Raw genomic sequence first — 20,454 nt, 5'->3', positions numbered from 1 at the left:
TTTATAATGGGCTGTCCATCAAAGAGGCCTTGCAGTCACCCCGAAATGGCCTGCACAGTAAGCGCTGTTCTGTCCTCTTTGTCACACGTGAAGCTCACAGAAATGAAACAGATGTCTGCGAGAAAGGTGGAATAGTCGGCAGAGGTATTCTTGTTGACTGGGTATGGCCAACCACATTATACGATTATAAAACACAGGTACAGGACTAATCAAGACACAGCTGCGCTGGTGGGAGCATTGCAATCCGGGCAAAGAGGCGCCGTCTGCCATATCGACCTACTCGATCCCAGCGTCCGAATTAGAAGAGGTCTTGAAGTTTCAAGGCACCGAGTGTCGACAGGGAGACATTCTCATTGTCCGAACTGGCTTTGTCCGCTGGCACGAGTAAGTATTTGCCAAGAGCATGACTTACCTTCTATCGTACACTAACTGTCATTCAGTCTCGCAGATAAACCCACCAGAATCAAGGGCACAAAGCCCGAAAAGGTCCTGTCCCTGATTGGCGTAGAGAGCAACATGGATACCGTCCGCTGGCTCTACTCCAAGCACTTCTCGGCTGTTGCCGGAGACACAATGGGGTGGGAAGCTTGGCCGTATCCAAAGGAGTGCTGTCTCCACGAGTGGCTGCTTTGCCAGTGGGGGACGCCGATAGGGGAGATGTGGAATCTGGAGCAGCTGAGTGAGGTTTGTGCGGATCTTAAGAAATGGTCGTTTTTCCTCACCAGTGCTCCTCTGCATGTTATTGGCGGGGTTGGTACTCCTCCAAATGTGATTGCGATATTCTAGTTTCTTTCTTTCTTTCTTGTATCAAGATGTGTAGATGTATCGTCTGGCGAAGCGGTAGCTAGTACATGTATAGCTATAAATGCAATCACTTCCTTATTTCTATCTACCTTATATAACGACACTACAAAGTATAATGTTCATTTACATGGACATGGACCAATAGTCTGCTACACCAATATTATGGATCTGGTATAACCTGCATTGTTGCGGGCGTTTTGTGGGTGGTTCACTAATATTAATGCAAGGATGCCAGTTTGACAGGCCAGGGTCACAAGCTTGGCTATTCTCCAAGCAGCAAGTCGCGGGAGTCTCTATTACTTGATTGGGCATATTCATGAAAGCGTTGCCGTATCGGGACTCTTGGATGATACAATCTATGGACTAAAACAGGGGGACGGCTATTTCTAATTATAACGACAGGAAGCAGAGATATATACACATTGGTATCTGTATAACAAGTCGTAGCAGTCATGAGAATAACAAGCCAAACACCTCAGCCCTGATACGGTATGACATCAACATTGTCGTAGTTGGGCACTTCTAATGAATCAAAAAAGCTGACTTGGCCCGCATCTAGATTGGCAAAGAGATCATCCAGCACAAATAAGTTTGGAAATAAGCCAGCATTCGTAGTGCTGTATGGGGCAAATTCGTTTGGGTAGACGGGAATACCCCCCGTCGGAATTTCTAAAGGCGGCTTCATGAGCGGATCCATGGGGTTTGCCGCCATGTCGAGCGGTGTCTGATCGCCGATGCCTTCCATAGTTGCGAGCTGGGGGTTCTGCGAGCCATGGGGCGTTTCCTGTCGTGGCTGTTGCGGCGGTAAATAGCCTGGAGCAGGGCTCGCCGTCACCCTGCTCAGTTCGCCAGACTTGCTCCTGTTTGTGAGCATTCTGCGGAGTCTCTCGATGATGTCGACGAAGAGCTTGAGAATCCACCCGCTGACGGGCCATGATTCCTGAAGGCAGTTTAGGCCCAGCATGCATGTGCGTGCGCGGTTCTCGGCGAGTTCTCTGCCAACGTTTCCGGATGTACATAGCGAGAAGACGTGCATGGATAGGGAGTTAAAGAGAGCTGGGATGCTATTGTTCTTGTTGGCTTCTCTGTCAAGATGAATGGAAGGGAAAGAGAGATACTAACGTGTGGATTTGGCTGAGCCGCACAAAGGAAGTCGAAAGAACATCCTCCATGACTCTCGTAATCTCGTTGGCGGCAGCCACAGCTTTCGGTCGGTCCCCCCAGAAGTTTGAAACGGCGTCATTCCCCGTGCTAGTAGGTCGGTAGAGAAGAATAACGCTATAGCTGTAATGGAAGAGACATATGTCAGCACATCTCCATGAGACGTTTTAGAGAACTCCATCCGGCATACTTGTAAGCCATGAGGATCATGGCAGACCACAATCCTTGGCCCGTTTCGGGATTGATCCCTCGGTATTGTAACGCGGCTGGAACCTGTATCCTGAAATTCTCCAAGTCCTTTTCCATTTGGTCCTTTTGGTTCAGACTCGTTGACTGGATTGCGGCGTATCTCATCTTGACAATCCTCCCGACTGCAGTTCACGATTAGCTTTGATACACCAATGACTTCCAGGTCCAGTACTTACATATTATCGACAGACGCGCCATCTGACAGGCATACAGTGCTTCCTCATCGCCCAAATGGTTGTCGTCATCCATGTCGCTGGGCTCAAGGGGCTCTACGTCGCAATCCCGATGAGAAATATGCAGTGGCCGGCCTGTTGAACCACTTGCGATTGTGTCTCGGATCCGGATACACCACCAGATGCGTCTCCAGTGCCTCGACTTTTCATCGCTCATGTGTGACTTGGCCGTCCTGTCAAATGCTGCTGTAAGCTGTCTTGTCCTTTTCACACTCGTTACTAACATGACTCACGATCTATGCATCCCCAGGCTCTGAGCCAGACTCACGGCAACGCCCAGCCAATGCCACGAATCCTTCTCGTCGTTGGACCCTCCCCACCAGAAGCTGATGAAAAATACAGCAGTTACGTTGTTGACCTTGTCAGGATCCAGTTCTGCATCGTATAGAGCTTTGGCTTGGCGATAAAAGACGGACCGAGCGTGGGCTCTGCTTTCACATCCCGTCATGGCGATATCGGCTGGGTCGCACATGATTGCTGCCACCAGTAACATGCCGTTCAACACAAGCAGCGACATCTGATTGCGGTGGCACTTTTCGATGAAATTGGTCTGGTTGACGAGGGGAAACGCGGGATGGAACCACCGGAAGTAGACGTCCAGCATCCTTTCCAGGGCATCTTGGCTCAGCCGATAGTAGAGGTTCCTCTCACGCAGCAGGGATATCTGGGCATTCACAATGTTCTCGCGTCCCTGGTCAGAGGGATCAAAGCCCTCGGCGATGGGGAAGTGAAGCCGCTTCTGGTAGTTGCTCCGATCACTCAAAAACGGCGCGAGAACATCGTGAATGGCATAAGTGAGGCTGAACGAGTCTCCGGCGTAAAACGTGCTGATGGCATCGCTGATGGGCTGCTGCGTCGGCCGCACGCTCTGGTCGGCAATGTGCAGATAGAACAGCGCGCTGGAGTCGGTGGGTGCGCGACGCTCAAAGGATCGCGATAGGCCGCGAAAGAGCTGGCCGTCTACGGGCTCCACGTTGGACGCGAGAGGTTGCTGTGATGGGCGAGTCTCTGCCTTTGGTTTCTGAGATGTGACGGAAATGGACAATGGATCCCGCGGGGGAGATTCATCAGATGAAGAAGCCGGGGTCTTTTGCTGCGACTGGCGATGAGGAGGAGGAGGCAGTTGTTGATTGAGTTGAGGCAGTTGTTGCTGCTGTTGCTGAGACTCTCTCTCAGCTGAAGATTTCTTTCGGCGAATGTAGCTGCAATCAACTGGTTAGCCTTGCTTCAACTCCTTGCTCCTCACAACTCGCACTGGCCCGCATAGCCAACGACGAGTTGCCTGCTTTGTTTGTTATCTGTCTGCTAAACCCCCATAGTGAGTGTGTGTTATGTGTGTGTGTCCACAGCAGACCCAACAATTCAAGCCGCTCGCTGCAACTCACCGTCCACGCTTCGAGTCGATTAGAACGCATTCCGCGCGCGCAACCCGGCATCCAGAACAAGCAACTCCAGGTGCCGCATCACACTTGACCTTTTTCGAGTTGCACCGGCGGCATGCCACTCGAGTTCTGTCTTTCCCGCGTTGCCGGTGTCTCTGGTGGTCCTCCGGGCTCTCCATGATGTTTGAGATTTGCTTACATGGCGGCTAAGATGCCGGGGCAACAGGGCGTGCCCAGTATTTTATTGTCCCGTTTTTTTTTTTTTTTTCCTTTTCTTCCTCCTGCTTCGGTCAGTCAGCTCCCATACACAGCAGTCAAGACTCGCCTGCAGCTGGTTTCACCGTGTCTCATCTCCCCGCTTTCTAGCGGACTCTCAGCCATCTTCTCTGCTAGACTTTAAGCAGAATAGGCCGCAATTCAAGTTTCCAGCCCCCCCGCAAACTAGCTGTTCGCAGAAGCCATGGCTTGGCCAAATCCCTGTCTAGCCTCGGCTTCTTCGGGCGGACGATTGCCGATCGGTCCCTCCACTAAGAGCTGGCCTCCGAAGCAATCTCCACCGCGGATGGCCATTTTCATCTGTTGATATCCCTGTTGCCAGCCAGCTCAACCTTGGGTATAGGGGAGCATTCCGTGGTCGTCTAGCATGTGGCAGGCACGTTGCAAAAGCCCGGGGTTGCCCAGCTTTGCTGCACCGGCGTCCACTTTGACGATGCTGCTCTCCACTAGTTTATGCGAACTAAGACGGGGGAAATTGGATGGACTTCTACAGCACTAAGTTTACACGAACTAAGAGAAAGAAATTTGATGGACACGTGGTCGATCTCACAACACCTCCTCTCCGAGCAGCTGGAACTGTGCCGGGTATCGATCGAGAGCCGGCCGGCTTGGCTGGCATCCGACAGCTTAATTGCAACCATAAAGCTTCATTATGCAGTGGCTTACGGAGGAAATGTTCCTTCTCGGATTCCATTTGTCAACCTCTTGGACTGTAAGCATGTAGCTGTCAAGACTGGAGACAAGCAAGACATCTATAATTGGCCATAGCTCCCGTTGTGGCGACTAGCTCAGCTATGAGTTTGTTGCAGAATAGGGAACTAATCCGGGCACAGCTTAAAGAAGCTTGAAAGAGGCTCATCTCCTCTTTGAAGTCATTCGTGGGGGGATTCCTTTTTAAGTTCAATCAGCACAATGTGATTTGATCAACTCTATCTATTGCCTATTGTTGACGCAAGATCTAGATTCGAACTCTATCACATCGACAGGTCCTATTTCGGCGGCTATGTAGATAAGGTTTTCCGAACAAGCCTTGACAGCCAGCCATTCATGCATCGTCAGCACTCAAAGCATCACTTTATTGTTGCTTCCGCGGAGATGAGATGATCTATGGCAAATTCATGCTATTCTTCCATCAGCTATACAAGCCCTTTATGTAAATGGGGTGGGAAGAATAGGAATTTGGAGATGGACTTACTTGATCAAAATAGTCTTTGGCTCAGTAAACGCTCGCAACGCCTACAGTCATAATGAAGTCAGCGCATATGATTCATCAAAGAAAGAATAGAAAGAAAGAAAAATGGCATAAAGCTCACGTATTCCCCAAACTCTCTTCCAATTCCTGACGCCTTTTTGCCTCCAAAGGGAGCTTGGACACTCATCTGTCACGTCACTATTAGTTTCATACTAGATCATAACACGTATAAGATCGGCATAGGCCATCAACAAACATACCATGCTCACACAGTTGACCCCCACGACGCCAGAGTCAATCCGAGCTGAGACTCTCAACGCACGAGTAATATCTCGTGTGAAAACACCTGCCATCAGGCCGTACTCTGTATCGTTTGCGGCTTGAATCACTTCTGCCTCGGTATCAAATGTCTTGATGACAGCTACAGGACCAAAAACCTCGCTCTTGTAAATCTCCGCGTCCGCCTTTGGGTTCACAAACACGGTTGGTTCCATGAAACTGCCTTTAGTGCCGATTTGGTTGCCTCCCACGACGAGCTCTGCTTCTTCTCTTGCGCGAGCAATCATGGCACGAACCTTTTCAAAGGCTAGGGAATCGGCCAAAGGGCCGTATTTTGTGTCTGGGTCTTGAGGATCCCCTATGCCGGCACTTGCAGCTTTCATTTTCTCGACATACTGTGAGATGAACTTTTCCGATATCGATCTATGGACGTAGAGTCGAGAGGCAGCAACACATACTTGGCCAGTTCGTGCTAAGATGCCATTCGTAGTCCTAATACCGCGTTAGCCACGTCCTTTGGCAAGCCAATAGCATCTGCTTACCAAGTGACTGCGTTGTCGATATCAGCATCTTCAAATACAACCACAGGATTCTTGCCTCCTTTAAAAGTATTAGCGCTGCCATCCATCAATGCATAAAGCTGAGCCTTTATTATACATACCAAGCTCCAAAGTCACTCGCTTCAAGTTACTCTGCGCAGCTGCAATCTGAATCTTCTTTCCCGTAGCAACAGAGCCCGTAAAGCTGATCTAGTAACTGTCAGTCCTGACGGCCTAAGTAAATGCTTCGGATTTGGTAGAAGAAGCTCACCTTTCGTATACGCATATGCTCAGCCAGCAACCCACCAGTTCTACCATCGCCCGACACAACCTGGAAAACGCCTCCAGGGAAACCAGCTTCTTCAAAGAGAGGAGCGATTGCAAGAGAGCCCAGAGGGCCTTTTTCAGATGGCTTCACAATGAGGACGTTGCCTGTTGCCAGGCATGGGGCAGCTTTGAGGAATATGGATGCCACGGGTGAGTTGTATGGAAGGATGGCGGCGCATACTCTTTAACGCCGTCAGTATTACAAGTAGGTATTATTTGACGATATAAAGTTGGCCACTTACCCTATAGGCTCTTGTCGCACGAGTTTGACGATTCCATCATCCGCGGGAAAATAGTCACCTCGCAACTTGTCGGTCCAGCCAGCTATGCAACGTTAGTCAGTCTTCTTTATTGTATAGAGAGAGCAAAGCTAACCATAGTACAAAAGACAATTCTTTATATAATTCTTTTCCCTTGTCGGTATCAGCGACACTGGATTCCCCGTCGTAAGAGAGTCGAGAAGCAATACATCATGCAGCCTCGTTTCCAGCAGATCAGCTAGCTTTCTGAGGCATTCCGATCTCTGTGCAGCACTGAAAGAAGCCCATGGACCATTAAATGCTGCCTCGGCGTGTTTTACAGCGTTGTCGACATCCACGCGGTCGGCAATTGGTATTTTTTCTGCTACCAGAGAGCCATCTTTTGGATTGAATAACGAGTAATAGTCTTTGGAGTTGGATTCTATGTATTCTCCATTGAGATAAACTTTGTGAAACGAAAACGGCACTTGGCCAAGTAAAGTCTTCATGATGCCTTGCGTTACAGATTGTATCGAGCGTGGGTTATCCTCGACCTCGCAATCAATTCACTTGTTCAAGTTCTCATCTATACTATTTTATCTATCCTGAAACATTACTTTAACAGATGACGAAAATGTTCCACTACGTGAAGCTATTCCAGAGAGTCTGGAATTTTGGCGCCAAAGGGCACGGCTTCTTTCGGTGATTGAAAGAAGCCGAAGTAGCAGTCCTACTATGATGCCTTGGCATGGGAACTTGCTTAATCCTGCGTACATGAATAATGCACTGCAATTTCGGCTTCTGATTGAAGAGGCGTTCATTCCAGAACGCTCGATTGACGATAACTTGATGTCTTGACTGAGGTCAAGACGAAAGGCTGGCATGCTCGGCTCAAACAACTCGAGCATTGTGTATATAGCGATCCTTGGCAACATATAGATTTCTGAAAAACAAAAAAGTCCCAATCAGGACTCGCACATCATTTTTACAAGTCCATCATGTCAATGAAAGCAGTAGTTTTTCGTGGCCCCTTCGATGTTGGCGTCGAGAAGAGGCCCAAGCCTGTCATTCGGGATCCTACAGATGCCATAATCCGCGTCAAACTTGCTGGAATATGCGGAAGGTAGACTCCTGCAGGAACGACTTGTCTTCGTTTCGAAAATCTGCTAACAGGCCCCAGTGAACTACACATGTACCGCGGCATTCAGAAGACTGCGGCTGGCCACATCATGGTAAATATTATATGCGGAGATCCACGAATCAGAAGAGTCACTAATGCAGTTTGCTTATTCAGGGCCATGAATTCATCGGAACTATAGAACAGATAGGATCAGACGTGCATAAGTTTGCCGTTGGTGACGAAGTCGTCTCCTTATTCTCACCCGTTTGGTACGTTACTCAGGTCTCATCAGCCATAACAAACCTAATAACAAAGATACAGTCTGAAATGCTGGTACTGCAAACAAGGCCTCACAAACAAATGCACCGAAGGAGTTGCATTTGGCACTCAGAAGCTTGACGGCGGACAGGCTGAGTTTGTCAGAGTGCCTTTTGCAGATGGCACCCTCAATCTTGTTCCATCAGACCTGGACGAGTCTCTACTTATCATGATGTGTGACATCTTTCCAACGGGGTATTATGGAGCGTCTCGTGCTGTGGAAGGCTTATTGAACCAGCACCAGTCACCGCTGACCAGCTTCCGTAATACTCATACAGCCAAGGTAAGCTTTAAAGGTCACAATGGCCACATGAATGGCAGCACAAATGGCCTCATGAACGGTCAGACGAATAATTACACAAACGGAGATGCACCTCTTGATCGATTAGGGTCATCAGTGGTTGTCTGTCTTGGCTGTGGCCCCGTTGGGATTTGTGCCATCACCACAGCTCTATCAAAAGGCATCAAGACCGTATTAGCAGTCGACAGCGTGGAAGACCGCCTTTCTGAAGCAGCTCAGATCGGGGCAGTCCCTCTGAACCTCTCCAGGTTTAACATTCTAGAAGAAGTCATGTCTCGGACTCAAGGCCGTGGAGCAGATGCTGTCATCGAAGTAGTGGGCAATCCGGCCGCTCTCAAATCCGCTTTCGAGCTACTACGTCCGTGTGGAATACTATCATCCGTTGGCTTCCATCAGGATGATTTACCATTCACTGGTCTGGAATGCTATCTTAAAAACATAACGTGAGTTGTATTTTTGACATCTCCATAGCTGGCAGCTGCTTATTCACAATCTATATAGGATGAACTTTGGTCGAGTTCCAGTGGGAACAGTCTTCCCAGATGCTCTGGAATGTTTAAAGGAGAACCAAGGGGCATTGAAAAATTATGTCACGCATGAACTACCACTCGATGAAGCAGCAACTGGCTTCGACTTATTTGAGAAGAGGGTGGCTAGAAAGGTAGTACTTCGAGTATAGCAAGATACTGTAGAATATAGCCTGCCTTTCCAGAAGAGTAATTCCTTCTAATAGCCTATATGTCCGTTGAATAGCATAGTCTCGCAACTATTTCCCAACAGAATTTAGAGCAGCAATCCTATACGTGAAACTATCCAAAGGCCCGAATGCAAGTGCCCGTGTGACGCTCCCCATTTCCGCGTCCGGGATACTTCGGTTGATTTTACGTATATCCTCCAAATGATTCACACCATCATGAGTCCCCCCTTGTTGTTCTTGGCAATCATTGATCCTCCCCGCAAGGTTCTTCATTCCAATAAATGGCCTGTTGGCATCCGAGTCAGGAAATCGGCTAATACGCATCTACAGAAGTGGACTATTTCGGCTCCTAATTCCGATCGCAGCTAAGAATAAGTGTACCCATAATTTGTAGGCGACGATTATCCAAGAAGCCGAGGTGCATAATGCCGAAAATCATGAAGCCGATGCTGACTGATCCTTTGGGCGGGCCAGTGGAGAATCGCCTGTCAGCATGTACTCCAAACATGGAGAAGAGGCTATGGGATTAGATGCACTTTGGGTTGCCTTTGCATGAGCTGAGATGCAGAATCGTAATAGATTCGGAATTACAAAAAGCTGACGGCCTGGACAATGGAAATTGCAACTCTTACTGCCGCAACGTTTGCCTCTTTTGGATCTTAGACCACCAAGTACTATAGGACACAGATTTACAATGGTTGAGAAGCCCCATATTCGTATTGGCAATGTTTCAGGCGCAACGGGCGACCATCCACACGCCATGGCGCGCATGGTTCGCTCGGGCAATGTTCATGTAATCACCGGTGACTGGCTGTCCGAGATGAACATTGCCTGGAATGCCATCACGAAGCAGGAAGTAGACGAGACTCTTGGATACGAGGATGGCTTCTATCAGCAGCTTGAAGAATGTATCGACGACATTGTTGCAAAGGACATTCGCGTTGTGACCAATGCGGGTGCTCTCAATGTCCTCAGCTTATACAACAAAGTAAAGCGTCTCTGCGAGCAACGGGGACACCAAAACTGTGTCGTTGCAGCCGTACTTGGAGATGACATTACAGACTTGCTTGTGGATAAAGCTTCAGGCAAGAAAAACACTGGCTTCAAACATTTGGACCATCCCGAAATGTCACTTGATGACTGGGAGTTTGCGCCCTGCTCTGGAAATGCCTACATTGGCAGCTGGGGCATAACCGCAGCTCTTCGGGCTGGTGCCAACATTGTCCTTTGTGGAAGATGCACCGATGCTTCGCCAGTTATGGGAGCTGCTGCATGGTATTATGGATGGAAAGAAGACAGCTTTGACGAACTAGCAGGGTCACTACTGGCCGCTCACTTGATTGAGTGCGGCCCATACGTTGTTGGCGCGAATTTCTCAGGCTTTAAAGATTTTCTCTCTGATCTCGTTGATCTGGCATTCCCCGTTGCTGAGATTGATCCTCAAGGGGGCAGTGTTATTACGCGAACTGCAGAGGGAGGGGGCCATGTAACAGAGGGCACCGTAACTGCACAGCTCCTCTATGAGCTCCAGGGTCACCTATACTTGAACCCAGACGTCGTTGCAGATTTATCTACTGTCTCAGTCAAGCAACAGGGACCAGACCGTGTGAGAGTGACAGGGATTAAAGGCCTGCCTCCACCGGCTACCACAAAGGCCATGATTGCAGGCAAGGGAGGCTACCAGGCCGAGGCGACGTTCTACATTAATGGCCTTGATGTGGCAGAAAAGGCTACAATGATGAAGAACCAGCTGTCTCATATTTTCCAAGACAGTCGATTCAGCAAATTGAGCATCGAGCTGTATGGAACGCAAGCTGAGAATCCATCATCCCAACAAGCCGGTACTGTGTCATTGAGAGTCTTTGCACAGGCGCGGAAAAGGGAAGACATTGACGAACTAAGATTTAAAATCCCCTTGTATGCGCTGCGGATGCAGAGTTACCCCGGCTATCACATGAATCTCGATTTTCGGACCATGGCGCCGCGGCCCTTTATGGAAATGTTTCCAGCGCTGATGCCGGTCTCGCTGATAGACCACCGCGTCCAGATAAGCACTGGGGCCGTCATAAAAGTCGAGCAGCCCAAGGTTACAGCGACGTATCCCATCGTACGGCCATCAGCCGATACGGCAGAGCCCGTGGATCTCTTGTCGTTTGGTCCAACAGAGTTTGCGCCTCTCGGCAGCATCGTCCACGCACGATCAGGAGACAAAGGCGATAATTCCAATGTAGGATTCTTTGTTCGCGATGCTTCGGAGTATCCGTGGCTGAGGACTCTTTTGAGCGTCGACAAGCTCAAGCAGTTGCTGGGAGATGACTGGCATAGCGGTGACCCGAAGAGGAGGGTTGAGCGAATAGAGTTTCCCACCATCAATGCCGTGCACTTGTAAGTATCACAGGATAATATATCTAGATGAGGGTGAAGTTTAACATTTTGTAATCGTAGCCGGATACTTGATAACCTCAACGGAGGCATTGCATCATCGGATAGGATCGATGGACTTGGCAAAGGCGTTGCAGAGTATTTGCGTAGCAAGTATGTGGACATACCAAAGATATTCTTAGAAAGAGGTCGCATATAAAGCGAACCTTGAATCATGTACTATCATAGTCTATAGCTGGAGAATAAGTAATTGAACATAAGTATGTAGTCTTCTTTCATGTGTCATGCCGCTTTGTTGACTGTACAACGCTCTAATTACGAAAAGGCACAAATAGGCTTAGAAGAATAAGGGTAAATGTCACGATACAACTTACAATATATATTGGATTGTATATTTGTATATTACAAGATGTTACATTCATGCTTTAAATAGACCGCTGTAAGAGCTTTGCCGCATGTTTGTAGAAAACATACTGCTTTATCGGTAGAGAAATGCTCACGTGGATACATCTTTAATAATGCGAACCAGGACAAACTAAGCATAGGAGATTGACCATATCTAACAGAAATTATATATAGCTATTTGTAATTCAAGTGAACATTTGAGAACAGAGTGTCAATAATGATGTATAAAGGCATAAATGATGATACATGGCCAAGTAAATAATGATGCAAACGGCTTCCAAAATATGAATAAGTTTGATTAGAAAGAAAGAAAACTATATGCTGAAATAGAAAAAGAAATATCGTATGATCTGAGGGAAACACTCGGTATCTCTACCGAAAGATATATCGACCAGAATCAGAGGCAGTAGCGTTCTCAGCCGTAAGACGTGATTAAGCGAGCGTTTATTAATGTTAGATGCCCTTAGTTTCCCTTATACTAAGAGGGGGCACTGTTGCCAGTAGAATGACAAGGTACATCTTCTTGGGAAAATTCTTGTCTATCATCTACAGGAAGTATCATGCCCTAAAAAAGTCAAATGGATGTGTAGCATGGTAATTTTGAGAAATCCCCTGTAGTAGCTTGACGATGGCTTCGTGTCCATATTCTTTAGCTAACGAAAGCGGTGTTCGGTTATAATTGTCTTTCACTGTCAAATCAGCGCCGTTCTCAAGTAGCAGCTTTACAAGGGCTTCATATCCTCTCTGGGAGGCCCAATGGAGCGGTGTCGCGCCATGTTTACTATCTTTTACCCCAATATCGGCGCCGTTCTCGAGTAGTATCTTAACAAAGGCTTCATTTTCATCTATCGAGGCCCAATGAAGCGGTGCCAAGCCATGTTCATTATCTTCCACCTCTATATCGGCGCCGTTCTCGAGTAGTATTTTCATAGCGGCTTCGTTTTCGTTTAATAAGGCCCAATAAAGTGGTGTCCGGCCAGATTCACCATCTTTCACCTCGATATCGGCGCCGTTCTTGAGTAGTATTATAATAGCGGCATCATTTCCATTTATTGAGGCCCAAAAAAGCGGTGTCCAGCCGTATTCACTATCTTTCACCTCGATATCGGCGCCCTTCTCGAGCAGCATCTTAACAGCGGCTTCGTGTTCGTTATAGGAGGCCCAGAAAAGTGGTGTCCGATCTAAATTATCTTTCGCACCGATATCAGCACCTTGCTGAATCAGCAGTTCAACAAGGGCACAATTACCACAGTATGCCGCTACCATAAGGGGCGTAAAACTCTCTGACCGCGCACCTTTTATCTCTCCGTAATGTATAGATTGCATATAAATTTCAAACCATTGAGAGTAACTCTCTGAAATCGGATCACAGATCCTCAAAGTGAAAGGCATAATGATATCACCATCCTTGAAATTAGCTTCATGAAAATGAGCATTCCAAAAACGGGCTGAGTAGTCTACAAGCTCGAAGCTAAAAGAGGTATGGTAACCAACCGCAGTTGCATCTTTCGAGAGCCTAGTGTGAAAGCTGAGAAGATTGAGATACAACACGCAGATCTCCGCGAGAATAGCATGGGCATTGCGCATGGTGATAGAACGATGCCACGGTAGTTTCGGTAAATTAGCCGTAGGCAATGCCGCATCTATTAGAAACTCTCGAGCGGTTTGATGCAGGAAATAAACTTTGCCGTGATAGATTGAGATGAACAACCCACAGCAAGATCTAAGGCGCGTTTCAAAGTCCCTGTCATTCTCTAAATCAAGATCGCTGGTTGATTGGAAGTCTATATTCACCGCAATATTCATTTCTGAGACTGTCAGCGGTCGACATGCGGCTAAGACAATACGTAAGGCTTTCCCAGCTGTCAAATTGTCTCTAGATTTGCTAAGAATTTGGTTATAAGCCTCATTAATTGTTGTAGGAAGAGTTGTAATAATGGATATAATTGCACTTGGCGTTTTTTTAAAATCCGCTTTCTTCAAGTATTCAAATATAAGGTACATCCAGAGATATGTGCGGTTGGTAGTTTGTTTTAATCTTGTTTCAAGTTCCTTCTTAACGGGTGGGGATAAAAGTTTATCTCTTGCTAAGAGATCAACCTGATATGCAATGACAAGATCAACTTCTCGACTAATGACGTCTGATTCTTCCTCGCCTGGTATTCGAATATATGGAAAAGTGCTCAATAGAGTTCGGAAACTTGATACAATTTGCTCATACGGACGACAAGTTAAAAGAAATTTCAACTTGCTATAGCCTCCCTGGTTATCACTGAATCGTCTCTTCACATTCCTCACTAAATCTTCAAATTCGGACTCAGCACATTCATCCAACGCGTCGAGGATTATAACAATGGATCCTGTATTGGAAGGATCTGTTGTAGCATTTTGTAAAATCTTCCAAAGTGATTTTGTAGAATTGATTAACTCTTTGCCATTGATGCGGTATTCTGGTACAGCATGTTCAATGAGATATGGTGTTTTAGAAAATAGCTGATGAAGCAGTGCGCAAAGCGCTTGTCGCATGGTGTTCTGGTCTTGGTCTTTGAAAAAGAAGTAACAGATAGTGGCTGTTGACTGTGGGAGGACATGATCAATCAGGTATTTGGCCAACACTGATTTTCCACAACCAGGATCTGCTGTAACTAGTAATGGGCCAGAATCTTGTTGCAACCACCTTTTGAAGTGAACGTGGTTAAGGAACCACATACATGTATCTTCTACGCGGTTTTCCACGCGATCTTTATACCACTCGTACGTAGTATCTTTATCGCTAGCTGTAAGACGAAATAGCTGGTGACATTCCTCTCTTGCTTTCTGTTCTTTATCAGACAACTTCTCTTGTGCTAGATCTTTTTGAAGTTGGATATGCTTTTGTATCGAATCACGGTGATCTTCAATAGCTCTATTGCAGCCTGAACGTAAAGTTAATATAGTAAAATAATATTATTTACTAATTCTTTAACTTACTGTATAGAACATCGATGAATTTTCTCTCAGCTTGAACTATAGTAAACGGCATTTGAGACAGAAGATCTCTTGCATATGCTGCGGCTACCATTGCTGCATAGCCCTGCCACTCCTCATTCTTATGGGAATCAGAGTAATCGCTGATCCCGCGGATAACGAGGCAAGGGAAGTGGTTCATTAACCCGGCTGCCTCCATCTCAAAACACAATACATCCTTCTCTGCCGCAAGTCTATCTCGATCTAAGGCATTCTTCATGAGCTGGTTTGCTGACGCAATCAGACCGTAATGAACGGCGTGATTATCCTCATATTCGGTTCTTTCGGATCGTTTTATCAATCCTGATGAGCCACAGACGGCTGCGCAGCTCTCCCTTGATTGCGGATGGACGATTTCAGATCGATATAGCCTATCACTGCTTGAGTCCGGCCGCTTATATCGGGGCAATAGCCTCCTATTTTTCTCAAAGATTTGTTTAACAGCTTCTTCTAGCTTGTTGCCTTTTCTCTCGTGCTGGACCTGAATTCCAGCCAGTGCGGTCAGTAGAGCAGATGGCGGCTGGTTCAAAAATCCCGTAGTTTGATAAGGTTGATCCTGTATATTCTTGCCAAAATCGTATTGGAATAATCCACCGGTCCCATTGCTCGGAGCGCTGACTACAATATCGCCAAGACGGATATCATGATTTTTGCTTGGAGCACCACCGCCAATGCCAACCATCAGTCCAATTCTTATATTTGGAAAAGAGTGCACCATATCTCTAGCAACAGTTGCAGCTGTGGTTGTACCGTGGCTCCCAAAAGGCAGGGTGGCAATCACGATATTGTGTTGCCCAATTCTGCCTAACATGTAATTATTATCATCGCGTTGAGATATAAACGCCGGTCCTTCATGCTCTTCGTCGAGAAATTCTTGCGCGGCAACGAATTCGACTTTTAGAGCGCATATCCAGCCGATTGTGTAGTCGCTAGGTTGAGACATGCTCGCCAGCCACAGGATTATTCAGTTATGAGTTAGGCTGAGGAGGATAACTGGTGCTTAACTGCCGAGAATCCTTGGAATTATCACTGGCTTCCACTGGACAAGTTAGCCGTGCCTACAGAATGGTGGAATCTCTGAGGATAAGAACCAACCTGGAGGTGCAATTTATCGTCCCCAATCGCGAGACCTTGTATGGATTAAGTGGAAGATGAATCGACAGTGTGTTGAACCAGGAAGGAGAGTCATGTAGAATATGCCGCAACATTGTGATTATCATTCTAACAAAAGCAGCTGGGCAACATTGGGCAGCAACATGAGGCTGTAGAACCCGTGACACACCACTGGATGAGTATATTTTGTCCAATTATGTTGACATATGGCATGGCGGGGTGCTTTGACGCGCTTTTTACCAATCAGTTTTATTTATTATACACGTCTTAATTGGCTGTTAGAATCCCGTTTTCACCGTTGCTGTGAATATTGCATGTACATGCACCTAATATCAGGTACCTGCTAACATACAGTTAACTTTGTCTTTTGTGACCACCTTTATCTTTGCATTGCCCTCGCAGTTTATTGCATTTGCGATCTTATATAAGACAAGACAAGTAGGACAATTAATCCCCACCATAATCTCCAACACCGTATTTTCGACATCTCGTGCCAGCTCCAGATCAGCGCAGTCGCACATCAATGTGTGAAGCAAGCTGCAAATGGATAGATAGGACATAGGCTGATGTAGCCACGCTCGGTTTTGTAAGATCTTCGTAGATGCCTTCTGGCCTCAGCAACAAGTCGTCCAATAAATTCTCGATGGTCTGGGCTGCCCTGAGATGAAAAATATCCCGCACGAATTTGCAAAAAAGGTCTCCTCATAACCTGTTGATCATGCGATTGATCAGGGAAATCGCCAACAACCATGGCTTACGGCATGGAGCTTGATTGCTTTCTTCTTCATGCAAAAGATGCTCCTCTTTTCTTCTTTCATACACAATTTTTTTTTATTTAATACTAATCTGTCTTTGACTCGTGAGGCTTCTTCCTTGAGCACTGTGAATTTTTTATTCATAACTTCTAGTACCTTTATGGGTGCGACAGGTCCTTTGCCTTAAACTTGTACCAGCCCACATCAAGAGACGATACTTTAGAATCTTCTTGCTCCCCTCAAACAATCCTCTTTCGCAGCACGTAAGTCGCCTCCTTTGCATTATTTTCTTTCTTCAAACAAATAGGCTGATATATCCCAAATATTTTAGACAAGGAGTCTCCATATACGCAGCGCGCCGCTGCTTTTTCTATAGGTAATGAAGCGTCATCTGGACTTTTGGGTTCAAGTTTGGACACGTACACTTTCAGCTACCCCTTTGATATCTACATTTTTTAAGTTGTATCTAGCACTTTGGCCTAGTATTTACGCGTCGCAATCTACACTCTTTAGAGTGGGGCTTCATGGAACCTTTAATTCTATCCTAGTCGCTTCGTCAGTTGGTCAACGACATGCCGCCACCTGGAGCTACGAATGCTACCTGTGGAAAGATGGACGGGTACTGGTACATATGGTGCAGATTTTGCGAATGATGAAAAGTCCACGGGAGTGAAATTGACTGGGAAGAGACGAGAAATCATTATGGAGGACCTTGGGACGCGCAAAGCGTCAATGAAGCTACATCACAGCCAAACTTGCGGTTTGTTATTATTGCACCTCAAAAGACGATAATCTTCGCTTGCGCCAGAATCCTAGCCGAGGAGTGTCAGATCAGACAAACACCGTCGCTAACGATCAAATTTTATGACAGTCAAATCCTAGGCCAACTCTACTCATTGAAGAATATATCGTCCACCGCCACCCGCTATCCAATTAAGCCGCTCTTGATGCCGCCTCGAACAAAGATTGTTTAGTCTAGTAGAGGTAGGAGAAGTGTTGGATCTCTCTGGCCCCTCCTGCTTGTTGATATCTTCTCGGTAATGCTTATCGCTCCCAATGCTCAGTATATACTTTAATCTACCTCTTCTAGTAGCTACGCTTGTTGCCACGCTCTTTTCTCTTTCCCATGATTATCGTTTACGCTCCAATGGCCTAATTCAAAGCATAAATATCTGCTCCTTCCGTATTCTATTACCGTTAAAATGCGTGGAAAGTCACTATTTATAATCGAAGCATATTTTTGGTATGCTTGGTATAAAGGTGCTTGCCCTCCGGCGTCCAGTCTGTTTATGCTTTTCGTTACTACGTCTCATATGCCCGCCTTGACACTTGAAAACATCAGATTTCAGGATCAGCAATTATTGATACAGCCACGCAACATGGATTCATTCAAAGGAAGTCGTTTGAATTCTAGTTTCAACACTCTTCCTGCGTCATTACTGTCTTTCTTAAGCACTGTCACCGAAGATATCCCCTCAGACCTCTCGCGAGAGACTTCATTCCTCACTAGTGTCGAGTTGGAGCTTAGCAGGAAACTTGCCCTTAGGAACCACGTCTTCGCCAAGTTCTTAGATACCAAGCACGTTGCCCAAAAAGACACCAATGATCCTTACAGAAAGATTGGTGCCGGTGCTTGTGGTGCCATCTTTGCCCAAGACGGTCAGCCCTTCGTGATCAAGCTAGCCAAGACCGACGACGAGCAGTTGTGGAACGACAATTGTATGCATGCCTCTATTGCCGACGAATTTCGCAATTGGAACTTTACAGGAGTCGTGATACCGGCCTGCTACTACTTTGTCCCAAGAGGAGACCCTTACTTTGACCGGAATCCCACGCTTGTAGAGGCAGCTGAACCAGTCTGCAACCTGCCCACAAGCGCCCTTGTTACCGAGCGGATTTTCCCATTGCCCCTGGAGACTCGAAATCTATTGATTGACAAGTATTGCCCAGTGCAATGCAAACAGGCCGCACGTGATGACGGGGCAAATAGAGACTGCCTGGTGCGAGTCTATCTCGGTTCAATGCAAGGAAGACAAGGGCGCTATTTCTCGCTACGAAACTTCAAGTTGCACCTGAATCAGATGGTGGAGCTTCATCTGGATGTCAAATTAATGGCTGGAAGAATGGCCATTGCTCTGGCAATCATGCATTGGGCTGCCAAAACTGATGCTCGGGATGTGGAATTTGCTCTGGGAAGCTCGTCGAAAAAGATTGCACACGGTTTAAGCGGCCGGGAGATGAGAACTCTCAGGTGGCCGACATATACTGGGCCGTCATCCTACGTCCACGAAGACTTCTTTACTCGAACCACCGACCTTTGGCTCCTAGACTTTAATCAAGTTCAGCCAATCACGATGGACCAAGACGGCGTTTCAAAGGCTGTTGAAGCCATCAAGCTCAACGATCCGTATTTCCCTCGGCCGCTGCAAGAGTCGAGGATTGAGAAGATCTTGTGGAACGAGTTTGCCGAGCAGTACCTCATTACGGCTTATAAAATTCTGAGAGAAGAGGACGATAGCCAGAGAACATTGTCACTTCCGGGAATGTTTATTAGTGGACTTATCGATCTCGAGAGAAGGAAGCAGCAGAGGCAGTCTTAGTACTGGTGCTATGATATAGAACTTGAATAAGACAAACAGGATACCTCTAATAAACAGTGCTCCCGTTGCAAATGCATCACTATCGTCAAGAGACTATGTCTGTAGCGCCTCCACTCTAAAAGGGGTTTAGAAAATTACTTCAAATAGAGGTTTGACCGGCTCGTGCCGATAACTCTAGCCTCTATGCCAGGCGATTGGTAGGCTATGCCATTGAAGATTGGCTACTTTGACTCCTCTTCTTCTCATGTCGCCGTGCTTTTCGCGACAGTGGGGATGAATTCTGCGGTGGCTCAGGTGGCTGTACTGGCCCCATTTCTAAAAACCAGCAGACATGTGGGCTATCACGAGGATATATCCGCACTCTCTGCATCATTTTGCATCCAAAGAATCGAGGGTATGCTGCTAGCATCCTCGCGGGGCCTTTGCCGTGCACAGTACCAAGAAGAGAAAAGAAATCGGCGTCTTGACTTGTCAAATCAATATATCGATTCTTGGCCTTCAAGTCAGGGCTTCGTCGCTGGTCGACGGCTTTTATGATGCTTATTGTCTCGTCATTTACTATGGTTAGTCTCCATATGAATTCGATATTTGCCACATCTGGCCGTCTATTAACGCCCACGACTCGACTGCAGCAAACGGCCATTAGATCAGACCAATGCACGCGTTCATGTCCATTGGTGTCTAGTTCGGCGAAATCATAGAAGCAAAGGAGAGATTTCCCGTCGCGATGTACATAGTCGTAGTAAGGTTTTGGGCCCTCTTGATCAACATTGTTTACTCCAATATATTGATATCGATCTGTGGGCTGCCCAGCTGCCCCTAACATCCGAGAGACTTGTCGACCATTGGAGCCATCTGGCATCTGTATAACATCGATTTTTGTGATATATTTTGGAGCTATCTCCGGAAAAGGAGTATATATTCGTCCTCTAGTTCTAATACCTGTTGCAAGCTGGCTATATAATTCCTGGCCCTTTCCTGCGAGCCTTTGCATGAGAGCGTCGGTGGCTATTTCGGACATTATGAAAAGCAAGAACAAAACTGAGGTTGGAAGAAGAAAAAGAATCAGAACAGAG

The 20,454-nt window shown here is 46.8% G+C and overlaps 7 protein-coding genes across 7 annotated transcripts; 4 read left to right on the top strand and 3 right to left on the bottom strand.

Moving 5' to 3' along the window:
- Positions 1 to 45: 45 nt before the first annotated feature.
- TrAFT101_000245 (uncharacterized protein) lies at positions 46 to 786 on the top strand (the record flags this gene model as incomplete). The annotated part of the gene is made up of 3 exons (XM_066125954.1): positions 46 to 57; positions 221 to 384; positions 441 to 786. 3 exons carry the CDS (start codon positions 46 to 48, stop codon positions 784 to 786), a joined length of 522 nt encoding a protein of 173 aa, XP_065982051.1.
- Positions 787 to 1,034: 248 nt separating this feature from the next.
- Positions 1,035 to 4,097, bottom strand: TrAFT101_000244 (uncharacterized protein). Its single transcript, XM_024901297.2, has 6 exons — positions 3,833 to 4,097; positions 2,681 to 3,649; positions 2,391 to 2,620; positions 2,156 to 2,336; positions 1,927 to 2,088; positions 1,035 to 1,868 (listed from the first exon to the last, which is right to left on the bottom strand). The coding sequence occupies exons 1-6, from the start codon at positions 4,006 to 4,008 to the stop codon at positions 1,280 to 1,282; spliced, it is 2,307 nt and encodes a 768-aa protein (XP_024755954.2). The 5' UTR covers positions 4,009 to 4,097; the 3' UTR covers positions 1,035 to 1,279.
- Positions 4,098 to 4,986: 889 nt separating this feature from the next.
- Positions 4,987 to 7,275, bottom strand: TrAFT101_000243 (uncharacterized protein). Its single transcript, XM_024907080.2, has 9 exons — positions 6,818 to 7,275; positions 6,685 to 6,766; positions 6,387 to 6,624; positions 6,238 to 6,325; positions 6,119 to 6,176; positions 5,558 to 6,068; positions 5,419 to 5,484; positions 5,301 to 5,341; positions 4,987 to 5,226 (listed from the first exon to the last, which is right to left on the bottom strand). Exons 1-9 carry the CDS (start codon positions 7,188 to 7,190, stop codon positions 5,211 to 5,213), a joined length of 1,473 nt encoding a protein of 490 aa, XP_024755953.2. The 5' UTR covers positions 7,191 to 7,275; the 3' UTR covers positions 4,987 to 5,210.
- Positions 7,276 to 7,536: 261 nt separating this feature from the next.
- TrAFT101_000242 (uncharacterized protein) lies at positions 7,537 to 9,444 on the top strand. The gene is made up of 5 exons (XM_024901282.2): positions 7,537 to 7,804; positions 7,862 to 7,913; positions 7,976 to 8,070; positions 8,123 to 8,863; positions 8,922 to 9,444. The coding sequence occupies exons 1-5, from the start codon at positions 7,680 to 7,682 to the stop codon at positions 9,097 to 9,099; spliced, it is 1,191 nt and encodes a 396-aa protein (XP_024755952.2). The 5' UTR covers positions 7,537 to 7,679; the 3' UTR covers positions 9,100 to 9,444.
- A 171-nt stretch (positions 9,445 to 9,615) lies between these two features.
- TrAFT101_000241 (uncharacterized protein) lies at positions 9,616 to 11,745 on the top strand. The gene is made up of 2 exons (XM_024910313.2): positions 9,616 to 11,502; positions 11,563 to 11,745. The coding sequence occupies exons 1-2, from the start codon at positions 9,812 to 9,814 to the stop codon at positions 11,696 to 11,698; spliced, it is 1,827 nt and encodes a 608-aa protein (XP_024755951.2). The 5' UTR covers positions 9,616 to 9,811; the 3' UTR covers positions 11,699 to 11,745.
- Positions 11,746 to 14,681: 2,936 nt separating this feature from the next.
- On the bottom strand, positions 14,682 to 16,092 carry TrAFT101_000240 (uncharacterized protein; the record flags this gene model as incomplete). The annotated part of the gene is made up of 3 exons (XM_066125953.1): positions 16,006 to 16,092; positions 14,875 to 15,943; positions 14,682 to 14,819 (listed from the first exon to the last, which is right to left on the bottom strand). Coding segments are annotated over exons 2-3 (1,117 nt in total), but the record flags the coding sequence as incomplete, so codon positions are not given.
- Positions 16,093 to 18,157: 2,065 nt separating this feature from the next.
- Positions 18,158 to 19,378, top strand: TrAFT101_000239 (uncharacterized protein; the record flags this gene model as incomplete). The annotated part of the gene is made up of 1 exon (XM_066125952.1): positions 18,158 to 19,378. One exon carries the CDS (start codon positions 18,158 to 18,160, stop codon positions 19,376 to 19,378), a length of 1,221 nt encoding a protein of 406 aa, XP_065982049.1.
- Between the last annotated feature and the right edge of the window lie 1,076 nt (positions 19,379 to 20,454).

The sequence above is a fragment of the Trichoderma asperellum genome, chromosome 1, assembly GCF_020647865.1.
Source record: "Trichoderma asperellum chromosome 1, complete sequence".
Classification (NCBI taxonomy): Eukaryota; Fungi; Ascomycota; class Sordariomycetes; order Hypocreales; family Hypocreaceae; genus Trichoderma; species Trichoderma asperellum.
This window is presented reverse-complemented; position numbering and strand designations above follow the sequence as displayed.

What these genes read in the sequence shown, in the direction of transcription:
- TrAFT101_000244 (XM_024901297.2), bottom strand. Translation starts at nt 4,008, where the DNA reads ATGGAGAGCCCGGAGGACCACCAGAGACACCGGCAACGCGGGAAAGAC. An exon ending in ATGATCCTCATGGCTTACAA is followed by an intron (nt 2,089 to 2,155) that starts GTATGCCGGATG and finishes CTTCCATTACAG; the next exon opens with CTATAGCGTTATTCTTCTCT. An exon ending in CGGCTCAGCCAAATCCACAC is followed by an intron (nt 1,869 to 1,926) that starts GTTAGTATCTCT and finishes CAAGAACAATAG; the next exon opens with CATCCCAGCTCTCTTTAACT.
- TrAFT101_000243 (XM_024907080.2), bottom strand. Translation starts at nt 7,190, where the DNA reads ATGAAGACTTTACTTGGCCAAGTGCCGTTTTCGTTTCACAAAGTTTAT. An exon ending in GAATTGTCTTTTGTACTATG is followed by an intron (nt 6,767 to 6,817) that starts GTTAGCTTTGCT and finishes AACGTTGCATAG; the next exon opens with CTGGCTGGACCGACAAGTTG. An exon ending in ATCGACAACGCAGTCACTTG is followed by an intron (nt 6,069 to 6,118) that starts GTAAGCAGATGC and finishes ACGCGGTATTAG; the next exon opens with GACTACGAATGGCATCTTAG.
- TrAFT101_000242 (XM_024901282.2), top strand. Translation starts at nt 7,680, where the DNA reads ATGTCAATGAAAGCAGTAGTTTTTCGTGGCCCCTTCGATGTTGGCGTC. An exon ending in CTGCGGCTGGCCACATCATG is followed by an intron (nt 7,914 to 7,975) that starts GTAAATATTATA and finishes TTGCTTATTCAG; the next exon opens with GGCCATGAATTCATCGGAAC. An exon ending in TCCTTATTCTCACCCGTTTG is followed by an intron (nt 8,071 to 8,122) that starts GTACGTTACTCA and finishes ACAAAGATACAG; the next exon opens with TCTGAAATGCTGGTACTGCA.
- TrAFT101_000241 (XM_024910313.2), top strand. Translation starts at nt 9,812, where the DNA reads ATGGTTGAGAAGCCCCATATTCGTATTGGCAATGTTTCAGGCGCAACG. An exon ending in ACCATCAATGCCGTGCACTT is followed by an intron (nt 11,503 to 11,562) that starts GTAAGTATCACA and finishes TTGTAATCGTAG; the next exon opens with CCGGATACTTGATAACCTCA.